At 45.3% G+C, this 22,392-nt stretch overlaps 1 protein-coding gene across 1 annotated transcript in view; it reads left to right on the top strand.

Annotated features, from left to right (window-relative positions):
• SKIC2 (SKI2 subunit of superkiller complex) overlaps positions 1–22,392 on the top strand; it is a 48,845-nt gene that overhangs the window by 759 nt on the left and 25,694 nt on the right. The window contains exons 2-15 of the mRNA XM_034421467.3: positions 4,261–4,379; positions 4,878–4,987; positions 5,742–5,859; positions 6,323–6,437; positions 6,913–6,987; positions 7,991–8,044; positions 9,044–9,267; positions 10,453–10,596; positions 12,685–12,830; positions 14,409–14,555; positions 15,715–15,799; positions 17,003–17,109; positions 18,749–18,895; positions 22,091–22,190. Coding sequence (XP_034277358.2) covers positions 4,261–4,379; positions 4,878–4,987; positions 5,742–5,859; positions 6,323–6,437; positions 6,913–6,987; positions 7,991–8,044; positions 9,044–9,267; positions 10,453–10,596; positions 12,685–12,830; positions 14,409–14,555; positions 15,715–15,799; positions 17,003–17,109; positions 18,749–18,895; positions 22,091–22,190 — 1,691 coding nt within the window. The remainder of the gene's footprint in view (positions 1–4,260; positions 4,380–4,877; positions 4,988–5,741; positions 5,860–6,322; positions 6,438–6,912; positions 6,988–7,990; positions 8,045–9,043; positions 9,268–10,452; positions 10,597–12,684; positions 12,831–14,408; positions 14,556–15,714; positions 15,800–17,002; positions 17,110–18,748; positions 18,896–22,090; positions 22,191–22,392) is intronic.

Here is a 22,392-nt window from a genome sequence, read left to right as displayed (position 1 = left end):
TAAAATATTTTTTAAGAAAATCTTCCCCACCCAATTGTCCTCTAGATCTAGTGGATTGCAACCCCCATATTCCCCACCCCGCACGTGCAGTGATTTAGGATTATGGGGATCATGGTCCAATGTGCCTGCCTGCAGAAAGCTGGGGATCCCCTTTCAATTCAAAATGCAATCCTATAGGCTGCACTAACAGGGATAGAGTCAAGCTCATGTGAAATATTAGTACCACTTTATAATGCCTCGGGCATCTAGCTTTGGTCTCCACAAAGTGCAGAGAAGAGCAACAAAGATGATTAGGGGACTGGAGGCTAGAACATATGAAGAACGGTTGCAGGAACTGGGTATGTCTAGTTTAATGAAAAGAAGGACCAGGGGAAACATGATAGCAGTGTTCCAATATCTCAGGGGCTGCCACAAAGAAAAGGGAGTCAAGCTATTCTCCAAAGCACCTGAGGGCAAGACCAGAAGCAACGGGTGGAAACTAATAAAGGAGAGAAGCAACCCAGAACTAAGGAGAAATTTCCTGACAGTCAGAACAATTAATCAGTGGAACAATTTGCCTCCATAATTCCACCCCGTGGCCAGGGGTGCCTTTTATCAGGTTCGCCTGATACGCCAGTTGCGTCCCTTTCTGGATCGGAACGCCTTGCGCACGGTCACTCATGCCCTAGTTACCTCCCGTATGGACTACTGTAATGCTCTCTACATGGGGCTCCCCTTGAAAAGCACCCGGAGGCTCCAACTGGTCCAGAACGTAGCCGCGCGGGTGATTATGGGCGCAGCTTGTTACGCCCATGTAACACCTCTCCTACGCGAGCTGCACTGGCTCCTGGTGGTCTTCCGGGTGCAATTCAAGGTGTTAGTTATCACCTTTAAAGTGCTCCATGGCTTAGGACCTGGGTACCTACGAGACCGTCTTTTGCCACCAATAGCCTCCCACCGACCAGTTCGTTCTCACAGGGAGGGACTACTCAGGGTACCGTCAGTCAAATTATGTCGACTGGCGACTCCCAGGGGGAGGGCCTTCTCTGTGGGGGCTCCAACCCTTTGGAATGAACTGCCCCCGGAGATACGGAATATCCCTGATCTCCGTGCTTTCCGCCGTGCCCTCAAGACCCTGATGTTCCAACAGGCAGGGCTAAACATACAAACATGCGAATGATTTTTTAAATGTTATCTAATTCTGGGTTTTATTTAATTGACCAAACTAAGTAACAATTTTAATTAGCAATTTTATGATGTTTGTGTGTCTATATTTTTCTTGACTGTACACTGCCTTGAGTCCTACGGGAGAAAGGCGGTATAGAAATATATTAAATAAATAAATAATAAATAAATAAATAAATAAATAAATAAATAAATAATTTGTGGGTGCACCAACACTGGAAGTTTTTAAGAAGAAATTGGACAACCATTTGTCTGAAATGGTATAGTTTTTCCTGCCTGAGCAGGGGTTTGGACTAGAAGACTTCCAAGATCCCTTCCAACTCTGTTAATCTGTATTATTCTGTATTCTAAACAGAGGTAAAATTTCAGCAGCACAGCTTTTGTTTTCCTGAGTGCAGTGAGTCTGTAGCAGGCTGGAGAAATTAATTGTTGAGCAAATAAATAAATAATAACTTACACATTACTTGTTTCTTTGTTCAATGTTTAAGCAGCCTCAATCGCCCAAGCAACTGTAGGTATTGTGCAAGAGATGAAAAACAAAAATTTTGTGTTTCCCAACCATGTCAACTTTAAAATGGACTTCAACTCTCAGAATTCCTCACCTAGTATACATGTTGGGCAGGGAATTCTGGGAACTGAAGTCCATTCATCTTGAAGTTGCCCAGGATGGGAAATACTGCATAAATAGAAAACAGTAATAAATGACAAGAATGACAAAAAGAAAGTTATATTACAATATTGAGGAAGGCAACACCAGGAACTAAGAGAAGAATCCCAGGATCCCAAACTCCTTGCCTCTTCACCTGATGAAAGAGCCATGTCTCAAAACCTTTTCCAGAATGACCACAAAGTTGAAGCTATCATCTGGGCTTTGAGGAGGACTCCTTCTCTTACAATGTCTCTGACCAACATGATTATTGTCTATAGACCCTGATGCTGTAATGTATCTTTTCTTTTATGTACACTCAGAGCGTATGCACCAAGACAAATTCCTTGTATGTCCAATCACACTTGGCCGATAAAGAATTCTATTCTAATCATCAGAGTTAGATGTTCATAAAGTTCCAACAGAAAATGGTGATGGGGGAAGAGTTAACTCCCAACACAACTGATTTTTGGCCAGGAGAGCTCTGCTTCTTAAGAAGAGGTTCCAGGATTTTTATTTTTAAACAGATTCATGGCTTGAACAATTTTGAAAACTCTGTTTTAATTTACCAAAGGACCATTCTGCTTCTCTCGCAGTTGAATTCTCCACTGAGTCCTGTAAAGACAGAGGGAGCCTTTGTGTGGGAGGGATGACTTATTTCTGCTAGGAATGCATTATGATTTTTTTTTAACCTTTGGGATGTCTCGATTCTTGTAGTTATGTTGGTAGGTATGCATTTAAAAAAAAAAACAGCTTCAGCATGAGTCAAACATTGAACTTCTTCCAAAGCCATGTACTTCTGTGGGCAGATGAAGTGAAGCGAAATTCAGAGAGTTGTATAAGTGGAGAAACAAGAAACCTTGGGAAAGCAGCTGACTGATTTCTTACAATCAAGATGGGATCCAGACATTTGGCTGCCTGAGATGTAGGACAGGATGTCCCCTTCCTAATTCTAGGTGTTAGAAGCCAATCTAATCAATGTTTAACTCTTGACTTCAGAATATCAAGAATTGGGACTTATCTTCCAGCAGAGCTGAGGTTGACAAAGAAGCTTAGGGAGCATAGAGCAAAGGAGATTGATTGATTAATGTGCTATCAAGGCAGTGTCAACTGTTAGCAACTGGGTAGTTAGATTTTTTTTTCTAGGACAATCTGCCCTCAATCTGGTCCTTTGGATATTCCAATGATGTACCATTGCTGTTGTAACTCAGTCCAGCCCAGGGGTGAAATCCAGCAGGTTCTGACAGGTTCTGGAGAACTGGTAGTGGAAATTTTGAGTAGTTCGGAGAACTGGCAAATACCACCTCTGGCTGGCCCCAGAGTGGGGAGGGAATGGGGATTTTGCAGTATCCTTTCCCTGCCACGCCCACCAAGCCATGCCCATGGAACCGGTAGTTTAAAAAATTTGAATTTTACCACTGGTCCAGCCACTTTGCTATTAGTTGTCTATGGAGATTCTCAGTCACTGAGATTCTCAGTCATTCAGTCTCTTTGCTATTAGTTGTTTTTCCTCCCTCTCCCTTCTTCCTCTCTATCTCTCCCTCCCCCTCTCCCTCCTTCCTTCCTTCCTCCCTCCCATCACCCATCCTTCCTTCCCCTCTATTTCTCCCTCCTTCCTTCCTTCCTCCCATCACCCTTCCTTCCTTCACCTCTATCTCTCCCTCCCTTCCTACCTCCCTCCCATAACCCACCCTTCCTTCCTTCCTTCCTTCCTTCCTTCCTTCCTTCCTTCCTTCCTTCCTTCCTTCCTTCCTTCCTTCCTTCCTTCCTTGGTATTATTGACTTCTCCAGCCTGATTATTTGTGCCTCAAGTAAGAATTCTGGATTATTTGTTTTGGTAGACCACATGTGTGTGTTTTCTTGGTTATAGCGGATCTTGACAATAGTTCAGTTTGATTTTTTTTTTTATTTGATTTATATGCCGCCCTTCTCTGGAGACTCAGGGCGGCTTACAATGCGTTAAGCAATAGCCTTCATACTTTTTGTATATTTATACAAAGTCAGCTTATTGCCCCCACAAACTGGGTCCTCAATTTACCTACCTTAGAAAGGATGGAAGGCTGACTCAACCTTGAGCCTGGTGAGTTTCGAACTTACAGTAATTGCAGACAGCTGGTATTAATCACAATGCTTTCAGTCTGCTGAGCCACCAGGCCCCTAGGACAAGAATTCTTGTCCTGGATAAAATTGGGATCAGTCATGTAAATGGTCTGTTCCGGTTCCGTAATCGGGAGTATCGATAGGGAGAGGAGACAATAAAAATCTGCACATCATGGTGTTAGCCCCTTTCCTTCACAGATGCTGCCATTTTGCAAATTTCAATCCTCACCTGTGGATACTGTTGTCTCAAGAGTATATTATTTTAAAGCAACATTAAAGAGAGCACAGTTTTGACCGGAGAGTAGCGATAGATTGTCTTAACATATCTTTGCCTCATTGTCTTCTTCAAGTCATCCCTCCCCGGGGACCTTTAGAGTTGCCTCTTTCCATTTTGGAGGTTGGATGTGCTGGTCGTTTTGAGCTCATCACCCAAGAGGAACCCACCAAAGAGGGATTTCCACTGACCACAGTGAGTACAGTACCTCTTCCTATCCTGAAAGGAGAGGCAAAACCACAGTGTGATTTGTTGGGTTTTGACTTAGCAGGTTGCGTGCAAAGTCAGCCACTGGGGTAATCTGTAGGTTTTGGTTTAGAATGGGTTGAGCAACTTAAAATAATCATCTTTTTTAGCCAGATTAAAAGAGAGAGAGAGATGGCTGTTTCTCTTCCCCCTCCAGGTGCAGGGCAAGATGTCCTTGACTCTCAGAGAAAGGAATGTTATTATGACTATATATCATCCTGGCTCCATAAAATCCCCCCTCCCAGTTTCCCACAGCACTAAATGTGGCAGGCCTGAAGATCCAATGCAAAAGATGGCTTCCAGGCCTGACACCTACAGCCCTGGAAATCTCTGATAGTCTCTTGGTGAAGAACTGCCACTTAGCTTCTGAGCTGTAACAAATACATTTTATGGATGGCGTTAAATAAGAAATGATACATCTTCCTTCTCTTTTGCCCACCTCTCCAGCTGCCACATGGGCTGCCCCCGTATGCTGAAGATCTGGCCTCGGAATTGGAGCAGCATTATCTCAACAGCCCAGAATGGCTTCCCATCCATGACTTTGAAAGGTCTCACAGGTGAGTCCCCGGCAGCCGGGATGGTTGCTTGGAAGTTGCAGTAGGAATGAAGAGGTCTGGTTGGGGTGGGTAAGGGGATCATCTGTAGCAGAAGGAGGGTGAAGGGGGGGGGAATGGAACGACTCACTGCAGCCAGGTGGGTGTGACTTGGTAGGCATGGCCATCTGAGGGCCGCCAGGTGAGTGTGGGTGGGTGGATAGTTGTGGCCAGGTCAACATGAAGGATTAAGTGCAGCATTTCTCCAAATTGGGGAGGGGGGAGAAATCCACCCAGCCCCTCCCTTCCCTGCCAAACTTAGCAGAGAAACCTCTAGTCAGGAGGCAGAAAAAAGGAACATTTCTCCAAATTGGGAAGGGGGGGTTGCATCTACCCCCTTTGCCTTTCAAATTTTGCCTCTTCCCTGTTTCCTGTTTGCCAGCACATCTCCAGGTGATTTTTGTTGTGGCAGGGTGCTGAGTTGGCTTACACGTCCAGTAGCCAGGACCGACTTGTTCTGTGCCCAGCTGGCACCCCCCCCCGCAAATTCCCAGCCACACCCACATGGTTGTGTCCGTCTGGCCACACCCACCCAGCCATCCCAAGTCATCCACGTCGAGCTGGCTGCACCTAATCCTTCTCGTCAACCTGGCCACGCCTACCCATGCACACCCACCTGGCGGCACTGAGATGGCCGTGCCCACTTGGCTGCGGTGAGTCATCATCGACCCGTCAAGGGAGCCAAAATGATTTAACTCCACCTCTTGTCCTGAGGCAGGTTCTGGCCCCGAGAGAAGGATGTCCAATCACTCTTCGCACTGGAGGTCACACCTGTGCACTCCACCCTCCAGGCTGAACGCAATCCCACCACCGGGGAGCTGCTGGGTTTTAAAGAGGTGAGAGATGAGCTTTCTTCCCAGGGAGCATTGGGGTAGGGGGTTGAAGGAAAAAGTTAACCTAAATCTTCGCGCACGGATTTCAGACGCCGACTGACTTTTCTCTGCAATTACTGTCCCTCAGTAAAAGTTCCTTTTGAAATGCCAATTGTTTCAAGAGTCATGCTTTCCTGAGAAGATAGCTGAGGTAGATTAACAGAGTTGGAAGGGACCTTGTAGGTCATCTAGTCCAACCCTCCGCCCATGCAGGAGACCCTACACCATTTCTGAACAGATGGCGGTCCAGTCTCTTCTTGAAAGCTTTCAGTGATGAAGCTCCCACAACTTCTGAAGGCAAAGCTGTTCCATGAGTTGATTGCTCTCACTGTCAGAAAATTTCTCCTTATTTCCAGGTTGAATCTCTCCTTGATCAGTTTCCATCCATTACTCTTTTACACTCTCCCTCTTTTGACTTCAATTCTAGGCACTTGTGGACAACACGGGATTATCAGCCAAGAATTCGCTTTCCTTCCAGCGAGCGCCTGGCCCTCCCTCCGAGTCTCTGAGAGGCAGTGCCACCAACTACCCCTTCTGGCCAGGTGTGGGCCTCCCGTTTCTGTTATTTGAGTTTATAACTTTGAACGCAGAACCATAAGCAGGAACAAACTTGAAATCAAGGAACAGTGTTTCACCACCGTTGGGGGCTTTATGAGTTATAGATCAGTGGTCCCGAACTTTTGAGGCTTAGTGGCCTGGGGGGGGGGGGGAAGAGGGTTATCGGGCCACGCATGCATGCACAGCTTGACTTGCGCTAATGGAGCTGCGCACACGTGTGTGCACACGCACCGGCCCGTCAAGCTATGTGCACCCCAGCCTGCTGCTCACTCAGCCCAGTTCTAAATAGGCCATGGGCCCGGTAGTGGGCCATTTGGGACCCCTGTTGCAGATCAGTTAGTTGGCTTTTGTACTCTTCCCATGTCTAATTTGGTTATAGAACGTGCATCTCCATTTTGCCCTCCCGGTAACTAAGCTCCAGACCACTAATAATCTGCTCTTGTAACACAATCTCTCCAGGTGGGATTGATGAGCCAAGCTTGGAACTGATTAAGGCTCAGGAAGATAAGGAAGAGGACATTGATTTTGAGAAAGGTAATAACATAAGCATATTCCAGCCAACGGCTCTATTGTTTCAGTCCTGACTATTCTGGTTTTTTTGTAATGCCCTCTGCCCTCTGTTTGAGCAGTCTTAAAAATGTAGTTTATTCCATTTACGATACTTAGAGATAGGGATGATAAGAAAATGGGGTCTGGCACAAAAGAGCTGTGCCGTGGGATTATTTGTGATCTCTGTTATGTGGGTAGTTTATGATTTTATTTACAAAGAATGATATAGATAAGACTCAGATGGAAATAGAACTGAAATAATTGCCCAGAGACTCTTCTAGCATTTAAAGAGTCGTGGTAGCGCAGTAGTTAGAATGCAGTACTGCAGGCTACTTCTGCTGATTGCAGATTGCCAGCAGTTCAGCGGTTCGAATCTCACCGGCTCAAGGTTGACTCAGCCTTCCATCCTTCCGAGGTCAGTAAAATGAGGACCCAGATTGTTGGGGGCAATTTGCTGACTCTGTAAACTTCTTAGAAAGGGCTGTGAAGCACTGTGAAGCAGTATATAAGTCTTAAGTGCTATTACTATTAAAACTAAAACTAAACTAAAGAATAGAGTGTGCTTTGTGGTAGATTTATTGATAGCATTTTTAATCCATCTGAAAAATTCCTGGACTGGTATAGATCAGTGTTTCCCAACCTCCAGGTATGTAGAATACAGTTCCCGAAATACCAATAGAAGAGAATATTTATAGCTCAGGGTTGAACTGCAGGATCCTTGGTGCTCTCTGAGCTTGGATGTTTTCTTGCAGATGTTTCATTGCTAAACTAGGTAGCAACATTAGTGCTACGTTCCTAGAATTCCAACAGTAGCAATGCTGGCTGTGGAATTCTGGGATTTGAAGTTTACACATCTGCAAAAGGTTAAGGTTCGGGAACACCGGCTTAGATCCATTAATAAAGTGGACTAGCCTTGACTTCAAGTTTGATGTAGGAGACATGGTGTCATCTTGGCAACTGCTTTCATATTTTTCTCTTTCCCTCTCAGATTTGCTGACAGTGCCACCTGGATGGAAAAAAGGGGTGGAATTCACCAAACAAGGTATAGCAAAATCAAAACATCAATAGTAAAATGAAAATGATGAGCGCTACAACTAAGAGAGTGCAAATCATCTCAAGGTTGAAAGATTTCAATCTTGAAACCTTCTGGCCCGGTCTTCATTTCACTGTTGGAAGGGTTTCAAGCACAGAGCGCTTCTGATCGGGTCAGAACATCCATATTCATAACATGCATTTATTATGACCACCCAAAAATATTAGGAACCTTTAGCTGGAAAAATCCATTTAGTTCATATAGCATACAGTAGTGGCCAAAATTGTGGAAACCTTTTGGGAAAAGTGTATTTTTGAGGTTTGATGGCTAATAACACCACTCTTTTTTTTTTTTCTTTGAGTTTCAAGATAATCCTATTCCACTGCTGGAATGGCCTGGGAATAGCCCAGACTTTAACTTAATCCAATTGAAAATCTATGGAGCCAACTAAAGAAACTTGTTAGTCAGAAGCCACCCAGCAATAAAACCCAGTTAATAGAAGCAATCATTCAATCTTGGTTTCACATTATACCAGCTGCAGAACTAAAAGACTTGGTTCACTCCATGGGAAGACGTTGTAAGGCCGTCATTCATGCTAAAGGTTACCTAACTAAGTATTAACTGACATGGTGATAATTTTTGTATATTTCGTTTTTTCTGTGGTGATAATTTTTCTATATCTTGTTTTTTTCTACGTTTCACTTTTCTTCTTTATACTGTAATTGCTATTCCATTAGCAAATCCTTCATAAAAGTTATTGCATTTCATTCTTAATTAAATTATATTTCCAGTGATATATAATTTTATGGTACTACTGCTCCCCCCCCCCAAAAAAAAGTGTTATTAGCTAGTTTTAGAAAATACACTTTTCCCAAAAGATTTCCGCCATTTTGGCCACTACTGTATCTCAGCATGAAGGTAACTTGGCACGTAGAAGTCCTAAGGATTTTTCCACTTGGGTTTCTTAAAAAAAAAAAGGTTCAGATTTTGCTCCTTTCGCCTCTTCAGAGATCATGGCCTCCCCAGGATTGCTGAATTTGACCAATTTGCTGGGTGCACTAGACACCTTCGAGCTGGAGGCCTCCAGTGATGAGGAAGGCAAAGAGAAGGCAGAGGAAGTGGAGAAGAGGAGGAAGAAAGGGAAGAATAAGGGAGCAAGGGAGGAAGAGATCCCTCCAGCAGAACCAGCACCACTGCACAGAGTGAACAGCTTGGAGGAACTGGTGCTTAAGGTAAGGACGTGTCTGCATGCAGGTTTCGCTTCATGGTTGTGCTCATGGGTATGAGATGTAGGAGCCCAATGTCAGAAGAAAGAAGGAGACAAAGGTAGGATATATCAAGCTATAGAATAGGGCAGGGGTCTCCAACCTTGGCAACTTTAAGACTTGTGGACTTCAACTCCACAAGTCTTAAAGTTGCCACGGTTGGAGATCCCTGGAATAGAGAACCTGGGGCTGAGACATAGGTGGCCTGCAGCTCCCAGCATCCTCCAGCTTCGGTCTAGCAAGATCTGGAAAGCTCTAGAGCAGGGGTCCCCAACTCCAGTATACCAGCAACCGGTCCATGCAAATAAGCGAAGCCCCATCCGTGGGATACAGGCAGCATGCAAAACTACGCCCCCTCCAGTTTGCAGAAAAACTCTTCTCCATGGAACCGGTCCCTGGTGCTCAAAAGGTTGCCGGGGGGAGGTGATGGTACTGGTCTAGAGCAAGGGTCTCCAAACTTAGCAGCTTTAAGACTTATAGACTTCAACTCCCAGAATTCCTCAGCCAGCCAGCCAACCCTTGCTCTAGAGAAATGGGAAAAGTGAACCTGGGATAATGGGTGTCGGGACCAGTTGATTTTTCTGGACATGGATGGCGGGGAAAGGAGGGGCTGCTAAGAAATAGAATTATTGGAGCCAATGGTTGGAGATGTATTGCTTGTCTACAAATATCAGGATAAATCGCAGCCATTATGAAGAGAAGGTGGCTTTTATTTGTCCTCTGCCCGTCCTCTCAGTTGTGAGGAGATTATTTTATTGATGTGATTTATTCTACCTAGATTTTAGTTTGCGGCCCATATCTCGTGAACTGCAACTCATCGTGATCCCAGTTTTGAAATTCTGAAACAAGCTAGCGGTATCAGGGGTCAAAGCAAAGAAAACGTGTTTAAATGTTTCCATATTATGAACCTCGCTATAAACCTACCCTGTTTCCCCCAAAAGAAGACATCCCTTGATAATAAGCACAATCAGGCTTTTGAGCGCATGGCAATAAGGCCAAGCGCTTATTTCAAGGGTTCAAAAAAAAGTTTAAGACAGGGTCTTATTTTCGGAGAAACACGGTATATAGTTTGGAAACGCTATGTTAGTTCTGGAAAGCAGTTTGGGAGGATTCCATATTAACTGTTTTGGCCTGTCCTTGCCTTGTTCTCAGGAGGTGACACCCATCCCCGAATCAGCCCCACAGGCTGCCCCTGCCCCCGCTGCAGTGCCCCCTAAAGAACAGTGGGCTATCCTGGTCGATGTAAGCTCCCCCGTGGACGATTTCTACAAGCTAATTCCTGATCCAGCCTTCCAGGTAAACCACCACTTGTCAGCTGTCCCATTAGTGTATGCAAGTGGGGGGTGGGGAACACGGACACACCTGGGATATAATTTTACAAAGAGTATAATTTTACTGATAAATCCATGTAGGCACAGAAGAAGCAAAGCCAATTCTAAAGGTTCCCGCAGACAGTCCCAAAGGTGCTTTTTTTTTGTTTTTCAAGAGGCAACTGGACTTTCTTGTTTTTCTTTGAAGACGTTTCGCTTCTTATCCAAGGAGCTTCTTCAGCTCTGACAGGATGGTGGGGAATGGAAGGGTTTATATCTCTTGCAGACAGCTGGTCATTTCCATTCTTGGAGGTTTATCTGTCCTCAAGGTCACCTGAATAGTGCAAATGACCCTGAGGACACAAATGACCCTGAGGATGGCGAACCTATGGCACGCATGCCACAGGTGGCATGCGGAACCATATCGGTGGGCACGTGAGCATTGCCCTAGCTCAGCTCTGGCGCCTGCATCTGATTTTTGGGCCTTCCGGGCCCACCAGAAGTCGGCAAATGGGCCGTTTCCAGCCTCTGGAGGGCCTCCAGGGGGTGGGGAAGACCCATTTTCGCCCTCCCCAAGCTCCTAGAAAGGCTTTGGAGCCTGGGGAGGGCGAAAAGTGGGCCTACTGGATCCACTGTGCCATTGCATGCCAAAAGCGGGGAGGTCGCATGTGCATGCGTGAGGGGGCACATTGAATTATGGGTATGGGCCAGGGGTGGGTTCTAAATTTTTTTACTACCGGTTCTGTGGGCGTGGCTTATTTTATGGGTATGGCTTGGAGGTCATGTGACTAGGTGGGCGTGGCTAGCTGGTCAGAGTCATTTCTGGAAGGTCCTCGCACTTACGACCAGTCCTCGCACTTACGACCCGACTCATTTGTTTGCTTTTAACACTGATCAGCTGTAGGACGGTCCTTTGAAGCCCCGTGACAAGAGTTTAAACAGGTTTTTTCCCTCTAGTCATCAGCTGGGACTCAGGAGGCAGCAATAGATTGGGGGTGGGACCAAATAAAAGGTAAGAATAACGTGGTTGGGGGGATGGGAGGGCGGGGGGGGAGAACCGGTTCGGTGATGTCATATCATCACCGCTACTGGCTTGGCCGAACCGGACCAAACCGGGAGGAACCCATCACTGGTATGGGCACACGCGCACATGACCCCCCCGCGCTCCCCCTGCTTTTGGCACGCGATGGCAAAAAGCTTAGCCATCACTGTCATATAAGGACCAAGAAATTTATAATGTCTGTCCTACAAAGTAGACCAGATCAAGAAACAGGTACTGTGTGTCTCTGCCTAAAATTAAGATTGCCCTCAGTAAATGAATCTTGCAAGTCTGAATGTGCTTCTCTCTCTCTCTCTCTCTCTTATCTTTCATGTAAATTTGGAGGGGGGGGAGCCTGAGGTGTTTGCATACCCCTCCTATGGGCCTCTGCCATTTTTATCTGCTTGTTCGCCAATCCAACACTTTCTTTGTGATTTGGAAAACGGTCTGTGCCGTTCGAAGACTTCCCATAACGTGACCTCGAGGTGAAGGAACTTTCACAGGGCCCAGCTGGCTCGTCCCTCCCAACTCTCCCCAAAGATTTTGTCTCCTCCCTTACATAATTACAGGAACCATTTGCTCTTCGGTTTGAGATTCAGTCAACACAGACTCATCCCCAGGGACTCAGGGCAGAAAACATCGTGAAGCCAAGAAGGCTCCACACCCATTTGGCGACCCTGATAAGCCTCCAGGTGGCCTCAACGTCTCTCTAAAAAGGATGCAAATGACCAGCTGTCTGCAAGGAATATAAATCCTTCCATTCCCCACTATCTAGTCAGAGCCAAAGAAGCTTCTTGCATGAGAAGCGAAACGTCTTCAAAGAAAAATAAGAAAGTCCAGTTGCCTCTTGAAAAAAAGCACCTTTGGGTCCATCCCCCCCACATCCCTTCCATTTTGGTTGTCAATCTGCGAGGGAAACGGCAAGTAGGGATAGAATCCGAATCAGCTCTGACACCAGTTCTGTTGGGCTGCTGGGAGTGGAGAGCCATGTGTCGATAAACTAAATTTCCTTTTTTTCCCCTCCACCCAACCCAGTGGCCTTTTGAGCCCGACGTTTTCCAGAAACAGGCAATTCTCCACTTGGAGAAGCATGATTCAGTCTTTGTCGCCGCCCACACCTCTGCGGGAAAGACTGTCGTGGCTGAGTACGCCATTGCTCTGTCGCAGAAGCACATGACACGGTGAGAATATCCTTGTTTCCTGTGTCGGTTTAGTGTTTTACGCTTTCAAATCATCTTCTTGATCCAAATGCACTTTTTTTTTCATCCAATTGGTTGAGGAATTCGCAGAGCAACCCTAGAGTAGCAAGGGTGTGCACATGAAAGCGACTGAGAGCAGTTGCGAATAATCACAGCCAACGCACAGATACACTGAGTTGTGTTTACTTTTAGGAAATAGTAATAAGGCACAGTCCAATAAACAGTCCAGGTCATACACAGATAAAGCAGTAGATAGTAAAACAATAGTCCAGGGATATTCCAGTAACAAAGTCTTCTTACCAGTCGTCGTAGTCATACACAATAAACAGTTGCAAACAGTAGCAAATACAGCAAATAGCAGTAACGATCAGCAAAGAGCAATAATGGTCAGCAAAAAACAGCAAAGATCAGTAGAGAGCAATATTAATCAGTAGAGATCAGCAGAGAGAAACAAACCATGTTTCAAGCTCCCTCTTAAGGACATTGGCTACAGAGCTAACCAATCAGGACACAGTATGATGCAATACAGCAATACAGTAATACAGTCTTAAAGCTATATTGAGGTGTTATATATTGCCAACCCAACAAGTTAGGTGATTATCATTTCCTAACACAGTTTTCAGCATTTATTTCCAGTTTGGGGCAAAAAAACACCCATTGGTGAAAACAGATTTGTTTAAAGACTATGGCATTTGTGTCAGTATATTCATAAACTGGAATAGGGCATATCAACGGAGGACTGTTTGGTAACTGAAACACAGTATTTGCCTCTGACTAGGTGGCTCAGTGGCTAAGACACTGAGCTTGTTGATCAGAAAGATCGGCAGTTTGGCAGTTCGAATCCCTAATACAGATCTCTGCGTGAGCAGGGGGTTGGACTAGATGACCTCCAAGGTCCCTTCCAACTCTGTTACTGTTACTGTATGGGGCCATAAGAGACAGTTTGAAGCCTGGGCGTGGCTTAACTGTTCTGTATATAAGCTTGAGGGCACTAGCTTTTCCCTCCTCCATTTTGCTCCCCTTCATTTTGCCTCCTCCATTTTGTGCTTCCATTTTGTGCTGTGTTTGTACTTGCTATTTCTCTTCTCTACAACGTGGAAAAACCTACAAGGTGTATTGTATGCATGCCTTATGTGTTGTTATGTATATAAAGAAGTTTTGAATCCTGCTGCATAGCCTGCTTGTGTGTGCTGCAACAAACTCTGACAATTTGTTTAACGACCTCCACAAAAAAGGGTCATGAAATTGGCTTCTGGTCAGGTGGTGATCCTAATTCCTGGCTCAAATACGGTCATAAGTCGAGGACTATCTGTACTTAGAAGATTTTTCTCTTCCTCCTGCATATATTATAAGTGTTCCTAATTTCTACTTTAGCAATTTGAAGATGTGTGGAGTTCAACTCCCAAGAATTTTGGGAGTTGAAGTCCACTTGTTTCCAAGTTGCCAAGGTTGAGAAACAATAGCCTCATCAAAAAAGAAAAAAGGTGGTTTTTCAGATTATTTTAGAGTCTGCAATTTTCCAAATATCTCATTCTTTCCCCCTTCTGCCTCCTTTTGCAGCACCATCTACACATCCCCAATCAAAGCGCTTTCCAACCAGAAGTTTCGGGATTTCAAGAACACCTTTGGGGATGTTGGCTTGTTGACAGGAGATGTGCAGCTGCATCCGGATGCCTCCTGCCTCATCATGACAACCGAGATTCTCAGGTGAGGGCTAGGCCGAAGAGAGAAGGCTGTCTCTCAATGCAAGGGGGTGGGCAGGATGGCTGGAAGGTATAATGAGGCATGAAAGTCTATGGAAATTCTCAGTCATCCAGATCACGGTTGTCCCAAAGGGTTTTTTGTCTGGAGGCAACTGGACTTTCTTGTTTTTCCTTTTGAAGACGTTTCGCTTCTCATCCAAGAAGCTTCTTCAGCTCTGACTGGATGGTGGGGAATGGAAGGATTTATATTTCTTGCAAACAGCTGGTCATTTGCATCCTTTTAGAGCAGGGGTGTCAAAATCAAAGGCCCATGAGCCAAATCCGGCCCATGAGGCCGCCCTGAAAACGGCAAAGGATCGGCCCACGGTGTCTCTGCCAGCAAAAATGGAGCTTGGGAGGGCCACAGGCAGCCCTCCCAAGCTCCGTTTTTACAGGCAGAGGGTTGCAGGAGACCGTCACAGCCAAAAACAGAGTTTGGGAGCCCATTTTTGCTGGCAGAGTGCTCGGACCTCCATAGGAGCCCCCCAAACAAGTGACATCAAGCTGGCCATGCCCCCTGGCCATGCATGCCCCCCCCTCCCGAGATCAAACATAACCCTTAATCGGCCCTCAATGAAATCGAGTTTGACACCCCTGTTTTAGAGGGTCCTTGAAGCACTTGGAGGTTTATCTGTGTCTCAGGGTCACCCAAGTAGTGCAAATGGTTCCTGTAGTCTGCAATTTTTCCTCCTCTGGAAATCCAGCTGTCTGCAAAGAATGTAAATGACCAGCTGACTGCGAGGAATATAAATCCTTCCATTCCCCACTATCCTGTCAGAGCTGAAGAAGCTTCTTAGATGAGAAGCAAAACGTATTCAAAAAAAAAAAATTAGAAAGTCCAGTTGCCTCCTGAAAAAGCACCTTTGGGACAACCTTGATCTGGTATGACTGAGAATCTTTACAGACTATCTGTAGCTGTATTTGCCACTTCTGTTTTCCTTTGAAGGCAGGATTCCCCATCAGCCAGAACTAACTTTTTCAGATTCAGACGCCTTTCTCAAACCGAAATTCCTTCATGCTTTCATAATTAAGCAGGGCCAAACTGACAACCCAAATCTTTTTAGTTGTTTTACAACAATAATGCTGTCTTAAAAATGCCGTTTTCTTTTTTCTTATTTGCAAAGGTCTATGCTCTATAATGGCTCCGATGTCCTCAGAGACCTAGAGTGGGTGATCTTTGATGAAGTGCATTATATTAATGATTCTGAGGTAAGAGAAAAAAACCAAGGACTAAAACACAGAAAAAAATCAGGACCTGAGCAGTCCTGAGGTATTTAGTTTGGGTTGGTGGAAATTCATTGGCTTCCAGAATGTTCTTCAGATGGTCTTCAATCAACTGCCCTCTTTCTGTTTCTCAACACAGGTAGTCCTCAACTTGCAACAATTCATTTAGGGACCGTTCGGAGTTACAGCGGCCTTGAAAAAAAAGTGACATGACACTTTTTCACACTTACGACCTTTGTAGCATCCCCCCTGATTGTGTGATCAAAACTCAGACATTTGGCAATTGGGTCATGCTTATGACGGTTGCTTTATCTCAAGGTCACATGATCCCATTTTGCGACCTTCCAACGAGCAAAGTCAATTGGGAAACCAGATTCACTTAGCAACCTATCAATTGCAGTGATTCTCTTAACAACGGTGGCAAGAAAGGTCATATAATGGAGCAAAGCTCACTCAATAAATGTTTCGCTCAACAACAGAAATGTTGGGCTCAATTGCGGATGTAAGTCGAGGACTACCTATATAAAAGGGGAAATACTTAGGTCTTTCATTGCTCTGCAATAAAAGGGAGAGAGAACATATTGATCAAAAGCTCATACTTTTGATATATCCCTTATTTATGGAAGGACAGTGTCCTTGGTCAGGACTTTGCATTGTCCCCTCATTCTTTTTATTGGACTGCAGCCACTGTTGGGATTCAGCCGGTTTGCACCAGTTCAAGCGAACCGTTTGTTAAATTATCAATGCCCTGCTTTTAAAGTGGATCCTGGGCGCTGCACTGCAATGGAGAAAAGGACAATGGAGTGCCAGCGCGAAAGAAGAAGAAGGCCGCTTTCCTCCTTCCCTCATGCTGGCCGCTCCATTTCACATTTCTCCATCACAGCGCAGCACCCAGGATCTACTTTGATCCATTTCTCCATCGCAGCGCAGCACCCAGGATCCACTTTGATAGTGGGGGTGGGAATTTAACAACCGGTTCGTCAAGGGTCAGGCTGACGATCGCGGGAGGCTCGTCCCACATGTGCAACAGAGCTGGAGGACAGAGATGGGACACACCTCCCACGACAGCCAACCTGACCCCGGGCGAACCGGTTGTTAAATTATTTGAATCCCACCACTGACCTCATCGGAAAGACATCCTCCTTCACATGCTCAGGGGCATTCTTCTCTTTCTTTTCTCCTCCTCAGCGCGGTGTGGTTTGGGAAGAGGTCCTCATCATGTTGCCAGACCACGTAAACATAATTTTGCTGAGTGCCACCGTCCCCAACACCCTGGAGTTTGCTGACTGGATTGGGTGAGCAGAAACTTAGTCCAACGTCCTGCAGCTCATCTAAGGCCCCGTTTCAGAAGCTTCTGTGACGGGAAGGCATCTTCCTTCCTTCCTCTCTTGTGGGTTCTGATTATGGAATGAGAACATCTAGAAGCCATAATACAGGTCCCGGTGGCCTTTACTCTAGCAATTTGTCTAGTCCCTTTTAGAAGGTAACTGAGCCAGAAGTTGGCAATATAGAGGTCCTCAATTTAACAACAGTTCGATTAATGGCCAATCAAAGTTACAACAGCACCAAAAAATGAGACTTACAACCGCTTTTCACAGTTATGATCTTTGCGGCATCTCTATGATCATCTGATCAAAATTCCAATGCTTGGCAACTGGGTTCATATTTATGACGGTTGCAGTGCTCCAGGGTCACGTGATCCCCTTTTACGACAATGGGGAAGCCAGATTCACTTAACAGCCGGGTTACTAACTTAATGATTGCAGTGATTCACTTAAGAAGTGAGGCAAGAAAGGTTGTAAAATGGGGCAAAATTCGCTTAACCAGTATCTCGCTAGCAACAGAAATGTTGGGCTCAATTGGCGGTCATAAGTCGAGGACTACCTGTAGTCTTTGTGGATCAAAGCTCTCCTGATGTCCCTATCATAGAGTCTTTGGGAAGACCATCCGTTAAATAGAAATTCAGAATTAAAAATAGGCCTCGAATCGTGGGACTGCAGTTTCCTAGGGACACGTTACCTTCTGACAAGCAAAATCAATGGAAAAGTCAGATTCACTTAACAACCATGTTGCTAACTTAACCACTGCAGTAATCCATGTAACTCTGGCAAGAAAGATCATAAAATGTGGCAAAACTCACTTGACAACTGTCTCACTTAGCGACAGAAATTTTGAGCTCAATTGTGATCAAAGGAGCCGTGGTGGCACATTGGTTAGTACTGCAGGCTACTTCTGCTGACTGCCGGCTACCTGCAATTTGGCAGTTCGAATCTCACCAGGCTCAAGGTTGACTCAGCCTTCCATCCTTCCGAGGTCGGTAAAAATGAGGACCCAGATTGTTGGGGGCAATAGGCTGACTCTGTAAACCGCTTAGAGCTGTAGAAGCACTGTGAAGTGGTATATAAGTCTAAGTGCTATTGCTATTGCTGTCAGCATTCCAAGTAATGCACCCATTGAAAGCAGAACTCTGAGGCAGATAGATTCCTCAAAGAACTATTTATTGAATATATCCTCTTGGCACAACTGCTGAAAACCGACTCTGAAAGTTCCCACAGTTTTCACCTAATTAAAAAGTGAAGGTTCCCCCCTTCCCCCAGATCATTGGTCACATTGTCCAATAGAGGTGCTGGCCGGTTGCTTGGTTACTCCACTCCTCCTCTCCCCAGCCACCTGTTGGAATGTCCTTGGTTCCCACAGGAAAACGTTTTGACTACAAAGCCCCAGCTATCTTATTTCCCCGCTCCCTGTCCCTTCTTCTTCCTTGTGGCAACCCTGAACCCTCCAAGATGGCCTCAGCCAGGTTCGCTTCAGGGTTGATAAAATCCTCATTATATGTTCTATCTCATTATATGTTCTTTGAACAGCACAGTTTTGGAGAGGGGAGGGAAGAGTTCACCAATATAACACTGTTTGTGGGATTCCTGCTCTTGACAGGAGAATCAAGCGGAAGAAGATTTATGTGATCAGCACACTGAAGCGCCCTGTTCCACTGGAGCATTATCTGTACACGGGAAATAGCCAGAAGACGCAGAACGAGCTCTTCCTCCTGGTGGACGCCCGTGGGACGTTCCTTACAAAAGGGTAAGGTGAAGATCGACAGATGGTCCCTTATAATACCTTCCAGGCCAACTTCTCCTTCCCTACTTCCACGAGAATTAAAGCTATCTTTGTTAATGATTTTTTTTAAAATGCCACTGCGAAATGGTTGAAACCTTGCTGAGCTTTAATTATAGGTTTATAACCTGCCTCAAACAAACTATTTCCCCAGCAGGTAATAGCCTCAGTATGTACCCCAGAACATACCTGGGCAACCTTTTTATCTGTTACAAATGAAAGCAAATATACATGTCCCCAGATAACGTTGCATGATTCAATCTGGGTTTGTCACCAGGACCAGAGATTTCGTTTTCCAAGTTTCAGACTTGTGCTGGAGCCTATGCAACAGTCAATGACTTAATAACCAGCCATTAAAATCTAGTAGTAGCCCAATCTACTGTATTTTCCCCAAAATAAGACCCTGTCAGTGGTGGGTTCCTCCCGGTTCGGCCGAGCCGGTAGTGGTGACGATATGATGTCACCGAACCAGTTCTCTTTGTTCGGGAGCTGGGCCCTCCCCCCCACATTATTCTTACCTTTTATTTGGCCCCGCCCCCAATCTATTTGCTGCCTCCCGAGTCCCAGCTGATCGGCTAGAAGGAAAAAAACTGTTTAAACTCCTGCTGCAGGACTTCAAAGGACCGCCCTACAGCTGATCAGTGTTAAAAGGCAGTGTGGTGGTAGACCAGTGCACTTGAAAAACAAATGGGTAGACCGGTGCCTCCAAAAACAAATGAGTAGACTGGTACAGCTCTGCAAGCAGTTAAAAGCCTGGTAGACCAGTACCCCTGCTAAATCCTAAAGAATTGTCACATGACCATCAAACCACGCCCACAAAATAAGCCACACCCACAGAACCGGTAGTAAAAAAAAATTAGAACCGACCCCTGGTCCCTGCCTTATATTTTTTTGAACCCTGAAATTGGCCAATAAGGCGCTTGGCCTTATTGCCGTGCGCTCAAAGTTCTGATTGTGCTTATTATCGGGGATATCTTATTTGGGGGGAAACAGGGTACTAAAAAACTAAAAAAAATCACACACAACCAGGCACCACATAAATACTGTGCATGGAATAGCCCAAAGCACACATTCTGGCAAGAGAGTGTCAGACGGGTGAAATGTTCCCAGTTCGGACCGGATTGCCTGATCCGGTAGCGATGACGGGTGGTTTGGAGAACCGGTAGCAAACATCCCTGCCCCCCCCCCATGCCCAGCTGAGTCGCGCAATCATCAGAGGCTTTTTTTTTTTTTTTTACTTTTAAAAGCATTTTTTTCTTCAGCCAAAAAATGCTACAACCTCTTCGTCCGAAGAGGTTGTAGAAAAAATGCTTTTAAAAGTAAAAAAAAAGTTGGCCACGCCCAACCAGTCACATTACACACACACCCCACCAAGCCACGCCCACAGAATCGGTAGTAACAAATTTTACGTTTCACCACTGGTGTCAGACCTGCCTCAGCTTGAACCTCTAGGTAAGAAAGATCTTTAACACCATTTATTGATAAAGGCCCAGTTTACTAGAAGTCAAGTGAATTGCAGTAACGCCTAGATAGAACTGAGAAATTGCGTGCCAAAATACCCAAGTCTACCTTTTCCCCCTTCTTTAGTTGCCTCCTATCACTGGACCCCCCCCATGTCCCATCACGTTCATAAAAGATGTTTTTAGAACGGCCACTTCAGTCATAGGCTCCGTATGCAGCTGCATTCTGATCCTAGCCGAGTGTCCTTGAAGCCCATCTTGAAGAGATACGGTTACCGTATTTTTCAGAGTATAAGATGCACCTTAGTTTTTGGGGAGGAAAATAAGAAAAAAGCTGATTGGCAGGTGGATCCGCCTCCTGGAATACCTCCAATCAGCTGTTCCCAGAGGTAAATTTTAGCAATAGGTTCTTTGGTTGTGAGCTCTGTGCCTTGCTTTTTTTTTTGCTTTTTTTTTCTCCCTCTGAAACTTCTGAAACTCTGTTTCAGAAAAAACTTTTTTTCTGCCTCTGAAAGCCTCCGAAACAGAGCTTCAGAAAAAAAGCCTCTGAAGCTCTATTTGGGGGCTTCTTTTCTGAAGCTTCATTTCTGATGCTTTTTTCAGCCTCTGAAATCTCCATTTGAGAAGCTGGGTGGGGCTACATTCGGAGTATAAGACGCACCCAGATTTTCACCCTCTTTTTTGGGGGGAAAAAAGTTCATCTTATACTCCGAAAAATATGGTCAGTTTCATTTTGTCATGGCCCTGTTGGAGCCTGAGTCCGCAGAGGAGGACGCTGCCGGAGCTGGGGCTGCCGGAAGTCGAGGGGGCAGCCTCGTTGGCTTCGGAGGAACGTGGGGAGGAGCAGGACGAGGCAGCCCTGGGTCCCTGTGTGTGTGTGAGCGCTTTGCTTCGGGTCTTGCCATAAACATGGAAGCGTTTGGGGTAAAGTTGGAGCAATAAAGGGGTGTTTGAACTATGAGCTGGCTGTGTTGCCTCCGTGCCTTGCCCCTGGTCATCACACGTTTCCCTCAAAGCATCCCTCTTCCCATCCAACCCCCCCTCCCTTGAGTTCACGGCAGCTGATACTGATTGGTTGCGAAGTGCAAGCGAGAAGTGTCAGCTGACAGGTTCCCTGACGATGGGCTCCAACAGGAGACCGAAAGCTCAAAAGACTAAATCTCTGGTCCCAATGACCAACCCAGATTGGATCCTGGTTGAATCGGCAGTGAGGAATTCAAGGTAATCAGGCCAAGATTTTTTTTGCAGCATAGGAAAAAAATATGCCACCTAGACGTTCTGAACAGGGTAGGGTAGGGTAGGGTAGGGTAGGGTAGGGTAGGGTAGGGTAGGGTAGGGTAGGGTAGGGTAGGGTAGGGTAGGGTAGGGTAGGGTAGAGTAGAATAGAATAGAATAGAATAGAATAGAATAGAATAGAATAGAATAGAATAGAATAGAATAGAATAGAATAGAATAGAATAGAATTTTTTATTGGCCAAGTGTGATTGGACACACAAGGAATTTGTCTTTGGTGCATATGCTCTCAGTGTACATAAAAAGAAAAAATACATTCGTCAAGAATCATAAGATACAACACTTAATGATAGTCATAGGGAACAAATAAGCAATCAAATCATATTAGGAAACAGTCAATATAAATCTTAAGTATTATAAATGTAATAACCTCCCTTTAATGCGTTGCCTTCCTCTGATGTCCTTTCAGGTATTATGATGCTGTAGATGCCAAAAAGGACCGAACTAGCAAACACTCCCAGACCTTTGGGGCCAAACAGCCAATGCATGCAGGAGCTGGGCCAGGCCAGGTGAGCTGAATTAAGTTAGATATAAAGAGGGGTTTCTGTCAGTGGACAAAATACGAGTAAATGGGTTAATCTTTCCCTTACCTGACACTAAAAAGAGTCAGTTCAAATAACGTCCCATGAGATGTATCCAGATGTTTGGATGTCTCCCCATGCTCTCCTTTGTGTTGGAGGAAGGGAGCACTGCACTGAAAGAGAAGAAGGT

The sequence above is a fragment of the Pantherophis guttatus genome, chromosome 2, assembly GCF_059756535.1.
Source record: "Pantherophis guttatus breed Tessera chromosome 2, ASM5975653v1, whole genome shotgun sequence".
NCBI classification, from domain to species: domain Eukaryota; kingdom Metazoa; phylum Chordata; class Lepidosauria; order Squamata; family Colubridae; genus Pantherophis; species Pantherophis guttatus.
This window is presented reverse-complemented; position numbering and strand designations above follow the sequence as displayed.